Here is an 18,689-nt window from a genome sequence, read left to right on the forward strand (position 1 = left end):
GTTGTTCTAGAATCTCATTCTTTTGTTGGCTGGAGTCCTCCTAATTCCCAGCATAAAGTCATCATCAAAATACTGCCTGCTACATTCATCTTTGAATCCTGGGACTGAGTGGGGTTTTTTTTTCCTCTAAGAGCCCTTTTAAAGCAAGTGCAGAGCTTGATGCGGTACTGAAAGTTTCCAACAGCATATTTAGCTTTAAGTATAAGTGCTATAACTTCCAGAAATGTCAAATGAATGCAAAACTATATGGCTACATTATCTGTATTAAAATAATTGACTAGTACCCAACTTGTCAGACAGTATTGGTCATTCAAGCTGGAAATTCATCAGTACTTCCTTCTTGATCAGTATATAGTATGCATGATTATGTTTAACAGTCAGTGTGATATCAGAGCCTGGAACTGATTTAGCTTCCGGTCAACTGATAGATTACTGTTATCCTTGCACACTTAATAGCTCTCCTTTGTTGTGGAGAAGCCCTGATTTATTTTTCTTTATGCAAACTAAGTTTCCTTTGTAATCACTGGACGCCTGGAGTTGGTCTTATACAACTAACAAATATTAGCAAACATGATAAAATCATCATACTCGGTAACACATATTGCCAGTATATATGGACGTCGACCAGTGTGCTTATGTACTGGCTATTCAAAGTCTGCAACAGAATTAGGAGGTTACAGAATGATATCTACCATGTGTAGGAAATTGATAGAGAAAACAAAGAAGAGGTGTGTTTACCTCACTATGTGTGGATTGCTATCACGCAAGCTCATAAACTCTGAACTGTCTGTGAAGAATTGTTAAAACCTCTAAAAATAATGTGATAGACTGGTCTCAGACAAACGGTGAGTCTCAAAAAGAAGTTCATTTGGGGGATTAGAGGGAATACTTATGTTGTAGACTTTAGGTTATTACAATCATCAAATTTCAATACAATTTAGAGAATCAAGGCTAGGAACCTAAATTTGCCACATTGGAAGCAGTAGAAGTCTTGATAGGAAAAAGTCTCTTTAGTTGTTTGCTTTCTTGTTTGTCCTCTCTCCCAGCTCCTAGAGAAGGATCGTTTCAATGTTATCAAGGTTTCCACATCCCATGGGTAATCCAGTAAGTGTAACAAAGGATACCATGTCTGTAAGTTCCATGCAAGTACATATATGACAGTGGAATACCGTCATTTTATTATTAATTCAGATATTCAGAGGCTAAATTATGTTCCAATGAACTCAGTTATGGAAATTGAAAACCGAAAATGTATTTATTTCAGAGCGACACATAATTATATACTTCTAGTTTGCCCTGTCTATTTTAAATTACTTTATGCAAATCTCATTTTCAAGGATTATGTATAGAGTAAAATTAGATGAGCCCTTAAATAGCTAATATAATATAATTGTGGAATTATTGTGTGTGTGCATAGCGTGCATATAAGATCCAGATGTTAATTAGTAAATCAGGTTGATTTAGCAAACAGAAATTTGTTCTGATGAAAAACTGAAAGGACAGACAATTACTTCCTAGAAAGTTATTGTTTGTACTATGAGCTCACTGAAAGGAAAAAATTAACATGGCAAAAAGTATTTATATAAAAAAAGAAAACACCAATTAGGTCATGCAAGTAGGAATTCATTGCTCCCAGAATCTAGTCTGATGGCTTTGTACAAAAAGCCATGAGATGTTTATTATGCGCATGGATGCTTTATGTAGTCAAGTTGTCCACTTGCGTATATCACTGCATTTCACCTGATAGTAGCGGAGTTGGGACATTCTGCATCAGAAGCAGATCTAGTGTCTTAACCCTTCTTTTGAGGGAAACAGCTGGCTCCAGAGGGTTAAAAAATTCAATCAGATAGTGTACGTTTCCCTGAACGAAAATTCTCCTAGTGCATCTCCTGGGACGATGGTGTTTATCCAAATGGCAACCCTGCACACTGGAAAAAAACCACCTCGAGTTAAAATATTTCAGCTTCGTAGACATAACAAAAGAAGGTTTTTTAAACTACAAATATAATAACCATAATTTAGGTCAATTTTGTTATTTGGCATCAAGCGGACAAGTCAGTTTTGCCTTTCTTATGAAAAGCTGACATTTAATGCCTGAAAATAGCTGGAAAATGAGTGTAAATTACTCACAGAAAAATATTGCCTCTACTAAAGCTGGCAACAGAAACTTTAAAACAATCGCTTGGAACAACCTGTCGCTTCAGCCTACAAGTCCTATTCAGGCTTTAGCAATGAGTTCATTCCTTCCCAAACTCCCATTGATTTCAGTGGGAGTTCTGAACGTATCCAGAGCAGGAGATACTGCCCACATTTCCTGCTGTGGCAAAACCTGTGCCATGGTGACCTGTGATGGTTTATCACTAATGCCCAGGTCCAAAATCTCATTCACCAGGTCACAAAAGCTGAGCAGAGCATGAACGCAGCAAGTGTCATGGAACTGCAGAATGACAGAATGGTAGGGATTGGAAGGGACCTTTGGAGATCATCTAGTCCAACCCCCCTGCCAGAGCAGGGTCACCTAGAGCAGGTTGCACAGGAATGCATCCAGGTGGGTTTTGAATGTCTCCAGAGACAGAGACTCCACCACCTCTCTGGGCAGCCTGTTCCAGTGCTCTGGCACCCTCAAAGTAAAGTAGTTTTTCCTTATGTTCAGACGGAATCTCCTGTGTTCCATTCTGTGCCTGTTGCCTCTTGTCCTGTTGCTAGGCACCACTGAAAAGAGCCTGGCCCCATGCTTTTGACATCTGCCCTTTAGATTTTTATAAGCATTGATGAGGTCCCCTCTCAGTCTTCTCTTCTCCAGGCTAAACAGACCCATGTCTCTCAGCCTTTCCTTGTAAGAGAGGTGCTCCCTTCCCTTCATCATCTTTGTAGCCCTCCGCTGGACTCTCTCCAGTAGTTCCTTGTCTTTCTTGAACTGGGGGACCAAGAACTGGACACAGTGCTCCAGATGTGGCCTCACCAGGGCAGAGTAGAGGGGAAGGATAAACTCCCTTTACCTGCTGGGCACACTCTTTTTAATGCGCCCCAGGATACCATTGGCCTTTTTGGCCACAAGGGCATGTTGCTGCCTCATGGTCAACTTGTCCACCAGGACTCTCAGGTCCCTCTCTGCAGAGCTGCTTTCCAGCAGGTCAGCCCCTAACCTGTACCAATGCATGGGGTTATTCCTCCTTAGGTGTAGGACCCTACGCTTGCCCTTGTTGAACTTCATTAAGTTCCTCTCCGCCCAACTCTCCAGCCTGTCCAGGTGTGGCTGCATGGTGGCACAACCTTCTGGTGTGTCAGCCACTCCTCCCAGTTTTGTGTCTTCAGCAAACTTGCTGAGGGTACGCTCTGTCCCCTCATCCAGGTCATTGATGAATATGTCACAAGAATATTTTAGACCATCCTAGCATCTAAAACCCTTCGATTGTGAATAACACAGCTGGTATCAGTGCTGTCTTTTAAAAACCTAACGCAAGAACTTCAGCAAGCAAAGGATAACAATCCATTCTATACTCCATTTCAGATTATATAAATTCATTTATGCCATTTTGAAGGACTTTTCTATACAAACTTGTACACAGTGAGAGAGCTGAAACATTTTTAAACAATGATGAACGGATCATTGAAAATGTTTGTCATTACACATCTGCAGCTGGACACCTGATGGGCTGTTCATGGTTTCAGTGGGAAAAAAAGTGCGTGTTCTCCTTTGTGTTTATTCTCATCAGGGAAGTGTCAGTGAAAACACTCTAGGTGTATCTGCATCCATCTAAAGAAATCCTTCACAAAAAAGTATCTTTTATTCCCAAGAAATACTCTGAGGGTAGAAAAAGCTTGGTTTATTGTATAAACACCCTTTATCCATCTTTCAGTGGTTCTTTACAACAAATCTTGTTGTAAACTCCACTCTTGTAAACTACACTGTACCTCCACTCAAGTTTTTCCGTGTTAAAATTGAGGATTGTAGCAATGTTTATTTACACTGAATGGTTCCAAATGCATCACTTACTGACCTGCAAACGAGAGGAGAGCCTTATTAGTTGTCAGCTTTTTGTTCCTGTAGTTAATAGGAGAGACAGTTCCAAAGATCTTATGCTTTATTCTAGCCTGGCTGTTCCTGGCTATAAGGATGTGGTATACCAAAATGTGTTATACCAAAAAAAAAAAAAAAGAGGGAAAGAAGAGGTAAAGACAGAAAAAACAAACCCAAAGCTGAGCTGGAGTCTACTGCTGACAAACCACAATGAGTTACATGTAGTCAGTCTGCATACTTAGGGCACTCATGTTTTCAAAACTGCTTTCATACTGTCAGGTCCCCGAGGGGACCACCTGCCCTGCCTGTCCCTGCCCATCCCCACCGGGATCCCCCAGGGGCCAGGACCCCATTTCAGCCCCTCCAAGGGCCATCAGTCCCTGCCCCAGTGACGCCCCAGCACACTCCCCGGCCGTGGGCTGATGTCTTGTCCTTCCATCAGCCCGTCCTCGTCCCCGTGGGCCTGCCCAGCCATCGAGGGGCTGTGCCTGAGCCTGGTTCCCCACATTGGGCCTTATCATTTAAAACACTATTTTTAAAAGAAAAAAACAACACTCATAATGAACATATATTTCCATTCCATAAAGTAACTTGCATTTTAATGAAGAATACAGTTTTCTAGCAGCAGGTGTTAACATCGAAATGAAAAATTAGATCATTATATTGTGTATCTGCCTTCGGAAGGATAAATTGAAAATAGGATTCACTGAAAACACAGATAATATCTTGAAACCCTCATTTGTCTTTAAAGGTATATTAAATTTCATGGGGTTTCTAGTTTGCTTGAGGTATTTCAAGACTGCTTGGGGAATACACAGTGGAATGTTTTTCTAAGCTATTACAACTGTATGTCTGCGTAACGTGTGACCTGTTGATAGCTATATGGAAGCATATTTTTGATCCCTCTATCCTCTCTCATTCTGGGAAAGCTTAAAAAGTAATTACAAAGCTTCTGTTTTCTAGTCTTTCTGCCTTAAATGCCAAAATTAAAGGTGAAATCCGAGGCCACGGGAATCTCTTCTTAAGCTCTGATTCTGCAGGCCCTGAATGTACTTACCTAATCTCTGCACAATATCTAGGGCTACTCTCAGTGTTTAAAATTAAGTAAATACCGCAAATCTTTTCAGGATTAGTGTTATCCTCCAACACTCTTATTCATTTTAATCAGTAATTTCCTCTGAATAATATTAATGATCAAAGATGGCAAAGTCGGGCTATGAGGGAAGTGTTTCTGCTGTCATCTGTGATTATTACTGTAGTCCAGTGGTCCCAGTTAACAAAACGCACCTCCTTCAGCCCAGGTCAGTGGCCGGATGAGTTTGATGCAGATTGAGAAAAACTCCAGCACGGGAAGACAAGTAAATGGCTTATTAGATGAATAGTGTACACCGTTAAAGAGCTACGAGGCCACTCAAACATTATGAATTTCATTTTGTCCTCTTGATATGAGATCTTTTACTGATGGTTTTAGTTATGAAGACCTAAAATTTTCATATCTTTGATTCTGAAGAATATAACCTACCAAGGAATAAACCTATAGGAAACAGAAGTCTGTACTACATAGTTGTGATATCTCTTATAGATATTTGTGATTCTATTTTCCTATAAAAGTCAACAATCTTGGTTTTCTGCTTTGAATGCAGTGAGATTAAAAGCACAAGCTCTGGTGGCCTACAATTTTGGCTTTAGCATAAGGAATCATACAATTATGTCAGGGCACGGCCACGTCTACATGAACGTAAAGCTTTTGAGTACACGCTTTCTTTTCAAGTGCACTAAATTTGCATCCATACAGCGCATCTTGTTAGGCATTAAGCTAGTCCACAGGGCTTTTTAGTGCTTACACCATTTTTTTACCTACTTGGCATGCACAGTGCTATATTAGGGCTGTCTTCATTATGAAGCTGGAAATGGGTTTCTATGGTTATTTGACTATCAGCTTCTCTACCCAATTCATGGGTAGAGAATTCTATAAAATACAGTCCTTCCTCTTTGCTTTGTACGTTATATTATTCTTATATTGCATGCTCTGCTGTGTTCTAGGACTCCTATGCCTTCTCATAACCATACTTCATTTTTAACCTCCTCCTAACCCAGGTTCCTTCCCCTGTATCTTTCCTATGCCCAGTGCTTTCAGCTGTAGGGCGATTGCATCCTAATAGCTTAGTTCCTTATGCTCCTGTGGAAGTCACGTTCTACAGCATTCTCTTGTTAATTAACATTTTTTTACTACTTCCCTGACCAGGTGACAGTTTTTTTGCTTGTGGAACCTTATACTCAGGAATAAATCTGCTTTACACAAGTGTGCTTTTTGTTTTGGGATCAGTTTTGGCTATATAGAGGACAGAAATTGCAAAATACTTCAGGAACATGAGAAAGCAAACAGCAAAATGTTAGAGATTCATAGACCTCTATGAAACTTCTCTTAGTGAAGATGGGAATTTCCACAATTTCCATCATTTATAAGGACAAGCAAAGATGCAACTGGTTTGGAAAAGGGTGGGATTTTTTCCACTTCTTAGATGTCACTTCAGAGACTTTTATATGCTCTGAAAGTTACCAGCTCTGGAATTCAAGTTCAGTAACACACAGATTAGAAATTGTGAAGATGGGCGAGTTAAATTGTCTATACAGAAATACGTGCTATTGACTTTCTCTTTTTTTCTGTTTTGGGTTGGTTTTTTGTTTTGTTTTGTTTTGTTTTGTTTTTTACAAAAAGGCATTTTCTGCCTCTGATAGTCCGGAAGACTAAGTCTGGAGACTGGACATTGACCTGTTGGAGCGGGTCCAGAGGAGGGCCACGAAGATGATGAGAGGGCTGGAGCACCTCTCCTATGAAGACAAGCTGAGAGAGCTGGGGTTGTTCAGCCTGGAGAACGCAAGGCTCTGGTAAGACCTTATAGCGGCCTTCCAGTACTTAAAGGGGGCTTATAGGAAAGATGGAGAGGGGCTCTTTATGAGGGACTGTAGTGATAGGACAAGGGGTTCAGTTTTAAACTGGAAGAGGGTAGATTTAGATTAGATATTGGGAAGAAATTCTTTAGTCTGAGTGTGGTGAGACACCAGGTTGCTGAGGGAGGTTGTGAATGCCTCATCCCTGTAAGTGTTCAAGGCCAGGTTGGATGGGGCTTTGAGCAACCTGGTCTAGCACCATGGGAGGTGTCCCTGCCTATGGCAGGGGGGTGGGAACTAGGTGATCTTTAAGGTCCCTTCCAAGTCTAACCATTCTATGATTCTAAGACAGCTTGAACACTGCTTTTCTCTGAAACAGCAATACCCACTTCGTTCTGCAGGTTGCTAAAACAATGGCTTGGACGGGTGAAAAGTGCCTTCTGCATCTTATCCAGGTCTTCAGACAGTTCTGCCTTAACAAAGAACATGGGTTAATGTCAGCTACTATCGTAGTACTGGAAGGTATCTGCTTTCTCACAAGAAGGAAAGGTAAAGATTTAGCTTCTTCTCAGAAGGGCACTACCCCTGGGGAGAAACAGAGGGGGAAGAGTTATGGACCTCATCCCACTGATGTACAAGCAGGGGCTGAATATGGTGAGTACAAGTAAAATGCCTTCAGCACTGGCTTTTGTAATTTAATTTTTCTGGTTTCTTACCTGCCCTGCAATTCTTATTATTAATATTTTTATTATTGGGTTTAATTAAAAAGATCTTGAGCATATTAAATACTTCAGTGAAGTCCAGAGAGATGATACCTGCTTTAAACCCTCTGTATAGAAAACCAATTATCCATAAAATTTACCAGTTCAGGCTGGCACAATGGGTTCTTGGAAACTATCATCTTTCCAATTTACTTCCAGATCTTCAAGTATTCATCCTTCAAAACAAATATGTTCTCAGAACATGTAACTTTAGTAAAGTTTAGCCCCAGGTAGAAATCTGTCTTAAAGCCATACACAGAAATATAAATCTCAGGCTGTTTTATTGAAGTTTTGTATATTGTGCAATACGTGGGTTATATTTTGCGTTCCTCACATTCATACCTAGTCAAATACATATCCTGGATGAGCAGAATCTGGTTCTTACTTGCCTTTCTTTTGTTCCTTCAGTTTGGTATATAAAACGATCTTAATGCTTTCCTACTTAAAAGAGAAGCGGCAGAAAAAAGCATCTTTCGAAATCTAATATGACACAATACTGTTTTGCGGTAGTTTTGTAATTATTTGACTATTGTCACTACAATTTAATGCATAAATTAAAAGTTGTATGTGTTGTATGCTTCAGTGTTATTTGGCAGAAGCCTGTGTATCATGGAACAGCAGCTGGTAACAGGCTGTAAGAAGGCACTGTCTGGTGAGCACAACCTGGCACTTTTGCCTTAATGCCTGTAAAAAATAATCTGATTTATCCATACTTTGTTGGAGAGGGGAAAACAAAGAGGTAGTTGACGCTTCATCCATGTGTAAAAAATATTTTTAAGAGACGGTGTGCATATTTGTATCTATTTTTCCTCCGTAAAACATTACGTGTCTATGACCAAAGTGCATATATAGACGTAGGGACCGCAGCTTCTACACTGATCCTATGTCAGCTGCCCACGGCGAGGCTCCTGGAGAGCTGTAGTTATTCACCCGCCTCCGTGCACGCAGGAATTCTTCTTTGCGACTCTCGGGAGTCCATTTACCTTTGCCAAGAGACAGACGATTGCCGGGGCCCGGCCCCTCTCCCCGGCGGCCCTTCCCAACTCACACCCGCCGGGGACGGCGGGAGCCGCCGGCCTCTCTTGGCCACAATGGCGCTGCCGGGGGTGGACGGGGACACCCCCTCCCCCGGCACCGCCTGTCAGCGGCCGAGGAGGCGATTAAAGAGCCCGAGGGCCAGCCTGGGACGCTCAGGCCCCTCACCGCCCGCGGTGAAGCCCGCTGGCCCTGCCCGCCTGCGGGGGCAGAGGGCGGGGAAGGGGCTCCCGGAGGTACCTCCCGCCTGCCGCCCTCCCCGGGAGCGGGCACCCGGCCTCTGCCCGAGGGACTCCCTGAGGAGCCGGGGACCGGCCGCCTCCCCCCGGCGCAGCGCAGGCCGCCAACAACGACCCGCCGCCCGCCCCCGTGCTTCCCCGGCCGCCCCGGGGCCGGCCCCGTCTCCGCCGCCCAAGTCCCTTGAACTTTCCCCGGGCTCCCGCAACAAGCGGCCCGCGCTGGGCTGCCTCGGCCGCCGCTGCCCGCAACAGCCCCCTGTTCCCCTCTCCAGCACCGCCTTTGCCCTCGCAGCTTCCGAAATCGCCCGCAAACCGCCCACCCCAGGGGACTCCCGGCGCGGCGCCCTGAGGAGAGCCCGCCGCCGCCTCTCCTCTCCCCCTCACACCTACCGCAGCCCCCCGCTCGCCGCCCCCCGCCCTCCCTCGCACGCCCACCCGCGGCACCCCCCCACCCAGCCCCCCGCCTCCCCTCTGCCCACCCCCGCCCCGCTCCGCACACGCCCACCCCCGTCCCCTGCCCCTTCCCCACAGCCGCCGCCGCCGGCTCCTCTCCCCGCGGCCGCACTGACCTCCGCGCTCTCCTTCCCGCCGCCGAGGAGGAACCCCCTCAACAAAGGAGGGGGGAGCGGCGAAAGGCGGGGGGACGGACAGACAGACACACAGACACAGACACACGCGGCCGCTCCGTCCGGATGCGGTGAACCCCCCGCTTCGCCTCCGGGGGGGCCGCATCGGCGCGGGTGGGAAGGAGAGGAGAAGCGGCGTCTCCCCGGCTGCCACCATGGGCTGCTGCACGGGGCGCTGCACGCTGATCTTCCTCTGCTCGCTGCAGCTGGTGAGTGACCGGCCGCCCCGGGGACACGCTTCGGCTTGGCGGGGCGGGATGGGATGGGGTGGGATGGGATGAGATGGGATGGGATGGGATGGATGGGAGCTCTCCCCGCCCCGGGCACGGCCGCGGGGGCACGGAGCTGTCCGCGCCGGGAGGGAGCGCAGGCGGGCCGGCCCCGCTCCCGACGGCCCGCCCGCTCCTCGCCCCGACCCCCGGCCCGTAAGTTTTGCGGTGCGGCGGGAGGAGGACGCGGTGGCGGCGGCGGCTGGGGAGGGGACAGGCGGCGGGGGCGGCGGCCCCTCAGCCCCTCCGTCCGGCCGCGCTCCACGACTGAGGGAGGGGGACTCCCCCGCCCTGGCCGGTGCCAGGCAGGGGCGTCCCCCGTCTGCCGAGGAGGAGGAGGAGGAGGGGGAGGACGGTTGCCCCCGCTCGGCCGGTGCCCGCGGGGCGGGAGCGGGTCGGGGCCGGGCGATGCTGGGGGCCGCGGGTCGCCCCTGTCAGGGCGGTGGGGAGGGGTGGGGGGGCAAATCCGCCGTCCTCGCCGCCGCTTTGCTTTTTCTGCTTCTCCTAACCTTGGTAAAAGCGGCGTCTGCCGGCCCTCTTCTGTGACTTTTCCTGGGATTCCTTTCCTCCGGTTAAATATTCCTCAGCGTGCAATTGAAACGGCGGAACGGTGCATCTTCCTCTCTTTGTTTACTGAAGTTGGCATATTTGTTTCAGGGAAAAGAGTTGTTGAGACAAAACAGCGCCAAACAGTAATAATCCTTCCTCCGGCTCATTAGCCGGATGATAAAATAATGCTCTTCCTTTAACAGTAGTCCCCGGTCCCAAGAGTATTTTAAAAGATTTTTCTCTTTTCTAGTGACTCAGAGTCATCATTTTGCCACATGATCTTTCTTAAGATGCGTGCTGTTCCTTGGGTGTGTGTCTGTAAAGGGGAAAAGTGGGATTCATTTACTCTTGGTTTGGTTTTTTTTTCCCCCACTAATCCTTTGCTAATCTTTCTAGTTTTCTGTTACAGCACTTTGAAATCGCTTCTGTTTCAGGGATAATACACTTAAATGCAATATGTACAATTACTTCATTTGAAGATCCTCGTTCATTTTCAAGGCTTTGTGCCAGATTCTCAGCCTGTGTAAACTGGTGTACCTCCATTGTTTCCAGTGTGAGTCTGAACCTTATTCAGATGTTCTTTAGCGTGATGGAGCTAAGTGTGGTATAAGAAGTACTTCAGTGCCACAACCTTGCTGGAAAGTAGAGATGACATGTGATTTGTACTTCTAGTGTGAGGAAAGCTTTGTTTATACATTTCTGGCCTTTTTTTTTTTTTTCCCCTTGCTTTGCATCAGTTTTGCAGATTCTGTCCTCTCAACCGCAGCAGAAACACTCCTGATTTACTTCAGTGGATGTGGGAGGGGAAACAAACCCGTTTGCTTCAAATATATCTCTCCACCAGTTATGACTGGTTATAATAACTGTATTTACTATTCTATAGAATTACTTGGAGGCTATAAAAATTGGAAGTAAAGTGTGAATAGCCACCATAATCTGCAGAGAAATGCATTATAAAGTCTTTCTGAAAAAGATTTGTCTTTTATGAAAGACCTATCAGATGCTATAACAACTTTCAAAAATGCCTTTAATGTGTAGGTTTTTTCTACTGTACTTACCTGTTTTATAATAATGTTCCACTGTCATATCCATGTCTTTCAGGCACTGGTAAGTGTTTGCATGGCAAAATGTTTTTGTTTTGATTTATTTTCATTTAAAAATAAAAGTGGTGTTTTAAATCCAAGAAGTAGTAGACATGAACTTAAAGCTCAGGTACTTTTCGTGGTCTCAGTGGTGGTAGGGTTCAGTTCATGTCTGTAGAAGTTGTTACCACAGGTGGTTTTAGGTCTTTTTCTAACACCTCAGAGGTCAGGAGTAGAAAGCGTGCACAATAAAACTGCATCCTTGGATGTTACTGTCATTAAGCAAGATTTGTTTTACCGTGCATCCATTTATGGAGGGGTGAAAGAGGTATCTTTCACTGTAGTAGTCACTGTAATAATCATGGTATTACTGATTGTGGGTGACATTTAGATTAAATGTTACCAAACCCAAAGCACTTGTAGTGCTACTTCGTAGCATTTCAGTAGTGCAGACAACTTAGACGACTTGAGGAAAAACTTCAGAAAAAGAGGCAGATGGGCACATATTTTAGAAAAGGACCTTAGTCATATTCTGGTCGTGCCGGAAAAGGTCTTGGGAACAGTTCAGGCTTAACTTTAAGATTAACCTTTAGATATAACCTTCAAAAGAGATATATTATAAAATATAATATGTTGGCAACACCTGTAGCATGCATGTACTATGTAGGGTCTCTTTGGTGTAAGATAATGTGAAGTAAAAAAGCCAAACTTCTGCAAACATGTCCATACCAAAGATTTGGTTCTTGTTCTAAAGAAAGATGCAGTGTTTAGTGGCCTCAAAGCACAGTTTCTTGATTCCTTAAACTGTTGTCTTAAACTGTTATTCCTTAAGCTTAAAACTGTTATCTTCTTTAACTTTTGCCTAGTCTGCGTGTTTATATGCTGCTGGGATGAAGAATTACAAGGTGAAAAGAACAACAGTTATTGTGTGACAGTCTATAAAATACCCTTCCTCCAATGATAATGCATTAAGTGTATTAACTTCAAGAAGATTTGTTTGTAATTTTCAGTGCCATTTGCCAGTTGGAGGATTTTGATGTAAAAATGACAATAATAACAGTTTTCAGTTATGTTTTGATCCATGAAAACGTTTATTCCTGACTGACAGCTTTTACGTTTTATAATAAACACATTTTAATGTTGAATTCAGTAATCCCAGGGACAGTCTGTAGTTAGTCTTCTATCGTTTAATGATAACCTCATTCTTAAATGTGAATCCATGTCATTATGTGTAGTACAGAATTCTGGAAATAATCACTGAGAAGGGGTTCTAGGTAGCACCAGGTCAGGAAAAACTGTTAGCCACGTGGTTTCCTTCAACCTCTGCAGGTGGATTCTGCTTCTGAAAGCCAAGGGAATTTTGCATAAGGAGAAGAATATCGTGCTTTTCCCCCAGCTTGCCCCCCCCGCCCCGCCCCTTCCCCACCCTGTGATCTTTTACTGTTTTCCTCCTCCTGGCAGAAGCATTGTCATATGCCATTTCCAAAGTTGTCAAGCTAAGAACTCAGAAGTGTACATGTATCTTTTTGTGCATAAATCTGTCATTAAGACTATTAGGAGCTACATATACATCAGGAAAATATATCATAAGGATATACGAATCCTTTGGATTACAGCCATAATTCTTACTGGTGCCACTAGAAGTCTCAGATGTTGGCCTTGTCTGTACAAGAAAATTAAAGCAGCTGCCAGAGATGGTGCCTGTGTGGTGTAGCCACCCTGCCATAAAATACTGCAACATGAAAATGTTTGGAAAATAAAACAAATTCTAAAAATATTAAATTCTGGAAGGGGTAAATTGACAGCGAATTGCAGAGAGATTTAGCTGTGTGAATCCAATTGATGTTAATATGTGTCACACAGTGAAAACCTTCATGCTGCTTTGAAAATGTGTTTCTGAGAAACGACCGTTGCAGGATAATTTTGTTACAACATTTACAGTAAGTGGAAGTTTTTGGTACCTAGAGGTATACAGATACACAAACACAAAGAACTCTAAGTAGCGGAGATGGTGAATGAGATTTTCAAAGCAGTGAAGGGAAGATTAATGGAAAGCATGTGGCTAAGTCCCCTTCATTGCTTTGAAAATCTCATTTCATGTGTTTGTCCTTGGACTTTCTTGCACTGTGTTCATTGTATAGGTCTTGATTTAGAAGCGTATGTTTTATCCAGTATAGTTAGTGTAAAATAAGCTGTTCCCTCTTTAACCTGTTTCTTTCCAAATAATTTAAGTGCCAGCAGACCACACTGGGAAGTGATTCTGGTGGAAACATAGCTTCTGTGTATTCATATTTTGACTAGTGATTTTTTGAGGAGTGCCGTTGGTCATTTTAACCGACTAATTCCTCTCAATATTCAGAAGATTTATGTTTGTGATTGCCGTTAACATTAATTATACTGATGTATGTAAATCCTTATGCTTGGAGATGAGACTATATCCATTAGCGTGAACGATAACTTTTCATCATTTGTTGCTGTACATAGTGGAATTTCAGCAGTTATGTGGGGAAGTGATATGTGCCATGCATAGATTTTCATCTTATTTTAAAGTGCTTTATAAAGCTGGAAACTCTAACTTAGGATTTTGGCTCTCTGTGCTTGTATGTTAGAACCGACAGACGATGGTTATTCAGTTAACAGCTCAGGGATTCAAGGGATTTGATAAATTTGAGAAAGTAAAACCCTTGAACCGGTAAATTGCTGCATCTTTTTATGTTGGCAAAAGAATCACTGGCCCATTGATCTGGAGATGAAGCATCTGTCCACTGATAAAGGAGGAGGAAGTATGAGGGGGTGCCTATTGTACTAGCAGGGGTGGAGGAGGCTTGGGATTTTAGCCCCGGACAATGCGCTGGTTGCAGAATGTTTCCCTTTCTGTTAAGGCAGCTGACGCGTGAATGGTGATTTGCTCCGATAACTCAAATGACATCCCCCAAAACCATGTAGCTGTTGCTGGTGGCTGGGCCTAAGAGGCTGATACGCTTGTTGTACGGATGTATAAGTGTGTTTAAGATTGGAAGTAATACACTTAATCCAGTAGAACTACATGAGTTAAATCTTTGCAATCCGAAAAATGTATGAGACAAATGAAATGTATCATTTTTAGGATGTCTCTCATCAGGGACAAATGAGTGACAGCTAGCAATAAGTGGTTTTCACTTTGTGGTTTTGGTTTATTTTACAGAATTGTTGGGAGGTACCTGTTAGAAAAACACACATTCCCAGTGCATCAGCACTCTAGTGTTAACCACACCATGCACCAGAAATTCAGCCTTGGTAGTGAAATCCCCTCCTGCCGAAGCTGCACGAAGTTCAGTGATCCAAAGTTGGGAATTCAAAACTTGAGGAACTCTGAACTTGCAGAGCATCCTGAAACTTCTGAACTGGGTGAATTGCTTAAAGAAGCCATGCAGATCTTGCTTAGTTTTAGGCTCCGTTCACCACAGCAGGCTATTTTTCTACAGTTCCTTGCGGCTGTATGACTGACGGTCAATTGTCATATGAAAATATAATGAATATTTTTACAGCGATGAAGTGACTTAAGAGTTCAACCATAATAATGGCAATTAATTCACTGAAAATTGGAAGTTATATAGCTATCCTTCCTGTCTATAAAACCCGTAAGTTTTGGAAATAATTATTTTAAGAATATTGGAACATGCTGCTGATCTGCTTCTATTTCAAGATCTGCTACATTCTGCGAAGACACAATTCTTGGGACTAGGAAACAAAGATTGCAGTTTTGGAAATCATTGAAATTCAGAAGGATGGCATTGGTGGATCCAAATGGGATTTGGGTAGGACTTGCAACTTCAACACAGAATAGGTTTATGCTTAAAGATGAAGTGAGATTGACTGCACTGGAACTTGACTAAGTGTTTAAATCTTGTTGATTTTGGAAGGTTTGGAAGGTTTTGTGAGGTTTGGATCTGCAATAAAAACTTGTAAAACTAGGTAATCTTAGGTCTTGTCTTTCAATATGTATACATCTTACATGTATCTTAGAGGTATAAAGTGGATTCTTTTAGTTCTGGGGTCACTCTGGTAAGTTGTCAAATAAGTAACAAAATCACAATTTAATTTTCCAGGTAAATACTTTGCATTTTGGCTCCTCTGTGGTATCGAAATTACTTTTGCACACAAATGAATTAATTTAATTGATTAGGTGAACAAAGAGAGAATCAAATCAGTCGCACAGACCGTTGGCCCTGGTATTGCACAGGAAAAGTGAGCAGAATAAGACTATTCACTTGAATAAGACTGGAATCAATTCATGTGTTCAGTACAGATATTGGTAATATGGTCTCTTTTTGGGTGTGCACAGCGAAAAGAGGAGAGGCAATGGACCCAGGATGCAACAAGGGGCAAATTCTAATTCAATGTTAAGAAAAAAATGTCGCAGTAAAAGCAGTCATTCATTGGATCACATTTTCCAGAGAAGTGGTGGAAAATCCATCCTTGAATAAATTCAAACCCCAGCTGAACATAGCTCTGAAAAACCTGATCTAACTGAAGTACATCTGATGTTGAATTTGGCCCTGCTATGAGCAAAGGTTTTACCAAAAGACCTCCAGAGATTCCTTTTAACTTAGGTTATCCCATGATTATACGATCTTACTAGAGCATACGGAATAAGGGCCTTCGATTCTTTGTTAAGAGGGTATTTAAAATACACAGTAATTTGGGTTGCTTTGAAATAATTAGTTTCTTAATTTGCTGTGGGCATAATAGTGTGGAAGTAGGCTTGAAATGGCAATAACCATCCTACCATTTGGTTGTATCTCTTGGTATCAAACTTCAATGTGAAATGAAATAAGTACCTGTGATGGCCTTGTCATTTATTATTTCACAAATAATAATTCTGTGATACAATATAGTATGTCAGATCTTTTGAACTCATTAGTACTGAAGCAAAATGTATTTTATTCTTTCAGTCCTGTAATTAATTTCTAAGCAAGACTGCAGTCATTTTGAGGCAAAGAGCCTGTTATTTCTATCTGTACAGGGAAATGAACTGCACGTTTTTGGTTCTAGATGAGTAATATAAAGGAGCAGTAATAAGTGACTGCGTGGTTCAAGAGACTGATAATATGATACAGTTTTTCACCTCTAGGTCACATTTTGAAATCTGCTGCATGTCAGATGAGGGCAAATGTCATTATGGTTTCTATGAAATGTTAGTGGTCTTGATATAGCATCAATATAAAAATATCATCTCCATATTAGTCCTAATTTCCACTTTTTATGTTATACTGGGAGGGTCAAGGTTGGTGGCCATGGTATTGTGAAGACCAAAGAGATCTTTTTGCCCATGTTTTCTTTTGGTCATCTTTTCAGTGGTGCTGGCAGGGCAGCGTAATGAAGTTTGTGCTGCCTTTGCTTATACCGGACATGGTATTTTTGCTAGGGTTGTCAGCATAAGGAGGCATTTGTAAGTTTTACGAGTCACATTAAATCAAAATGAGATATAATGTTAATTGCATTGATTTTGTGCAAATTCCGTCTTTTTCATCGCTCAGAAAAAAAGAACATTTCTTACTTCTTTTTATTTAGTACATTTCGCCTTGAAAATAGAATTCAGGCAATAGCAAACGGAAAATGTCTCGCTTTGAATCTTGAAGCATCTCAGATCCGTCTAAGATGAAACAGTTTTCTCCTCATCTATCAAGAGCCGTTAATGCATACCTTCCTAAAGGCTATGCTAGCAGGTTTCAGATCATACACTGCTACACTTAGCGAGACCTGCAATTCCTTGACAGAGCAGTGCCAGCAGCATATAACAGGTTTTTGTATGTCATAGGCTTTTTTTTTTTTTCCCATGTGTGACCAGTGAAATCTTAGTGATCTCGCTACGGATCTGTGCCATTGGCGGGTCTGTAAAAGCCAGTGGTAAGCTGGATTTGATCGCTGTTCTCTGATCTCAGGAACATACAGAGTGCTTAAGACCCTGGTAATAAAAAGGTAGTAAAAGATTTTATTTTAGTCTTTTTACTTTTTACTATACTTCCTTATCATCTTGTCTTTCTTCAAACACAGCCATACCTTGCATGTAATCTCAGCTCAGATGGATTTTTTAATGCTGTGGTGATTTGGGACTTGTTCTTAGGAGTTGCTGAATGCCCTCCAGCTCTCATTAAAGTTGCTGAAAGTCATTCTTTTACATATAGGCTCTTTATAATGATAGGTTCAAGCAAAAGCAGCAGTGAACCCCTTCCACCTAGTGAATGCCAGCATTACAGTAAAAGGAAAGGAAAAATAAAAGCTTTGTACTTAGTACAACAACCAGTTTCTGCCAGGCAAATATCTCTTACAGAAATTAACATCACAAAGTAGTAAAATTGAAAATTTTATGAAATACATAAGGAAGGTAGTTGTAAAACAATTATTTGAGAGTGACTCTCTTGAATAATCACAGTTGATTCTTCCACAGATCTCTACAAAAGGAGTTGAGAGAAAGTTTTTTTTGTTTATTTCATCAGTACACAAGTTTTGACTGAGAGTAAGTATAAATATATACAAAGAGCATATGTTTGGCAATGAGCCAAATGGAACTTCCCTAAGGAGGGTTTTGACACACACCAAAGAAGCTACAGATAAAGCAAAGCAAGAATAATAATTAGGAGATGAACCATGGGCAGAAAGATCCTGAAATGCTTTTGTAGTGAGGGAGATTACGTGGGAGCATGGGATGAAAAGTGTAGAAAGGTGCATTTAGATGAGTGTAAAGAAAGTGTGACACGGAAGCCCTCTTCAGCGGACAGATGAAAGTTAGCTCTGTGTGCGGGAGGAATTCCTGCCCAAGGTTTCACTGAAAACAAGATCTTAAGAAAAAAATTATTTATCTGTCTTTTCTAACATGCCGCTGCTGATAAGCCAGTTTCTCACTGTTCTATTGTAAAGTTACTGTGTTAGTGTCAAACCTTTTGAATAAAAAAAGCCAAGGAAGCAAAACCATATTAGGATGATTATTTTCTAGGGAGATTGGAAGGAATGGCAGTCTTTCTCATCCAACTTCAGTTTTTTTGCCTTTGGTTGAGCCTTGAATACTCTGTGCTGTTTCTGGGAATGCTGCAGCTTCACTGCCCTGCTGGCAGTTCCGGGAACCTCGTGTGAGCAAAGTGCTGCTGGAGCTTATGAGCTCAGTGCAGCTGAAGCTCAGCACAAGCCACAGTGGAAATGAGTAGACATGTAAATCCTTATCAGCCTTGTGCATCC

General features: G+C 42.7%; 1 protein-coding gene across 2 annotated transcripts in view; it reads left to right on the plus strand.

Annotated features, from left to right (window-relative positions):
* Positions 1-9,484: 9,484 nt before the first annotated feature.
* NKAIN3 (sodium/potassium transporting ATPase interacting 3) overlaps positions 9,485-18,689 on the plus strand; it is a 376,682-nt gene continuing 367,477 nt past the window's right edge. For both annotated transcript variants that reach the window (XM_063326950.1, XM_063326951.1), the window contains exon 1: positions 9,485-9,783. In XM_063326950.1, coding sequence (XP_063183020.1) covers positions 9,730-9,783 — 54 coding nt within the window. In that variant the 5' untranslated portion in view covers positions 9,485-9,729. The remainder of the gene's footprint in view (positions 9,784-18,689) is intronic.

The sequence above is a fragment of the Chroicocephalus ridibundus genome, chromosome 2, assembly GCF_963924245.1.
Source record: "Chroicocephalus ridibundus chromosome 2, bChrRid1.1, whole genome shotgun sequence".
NCBI classification, from domain to species: Eukaryota; Metazoa; Chordata; class Aves; order Charadriiformes; family Laridae; genus Chroicocephalus; species Chroicocephalus ridibundus.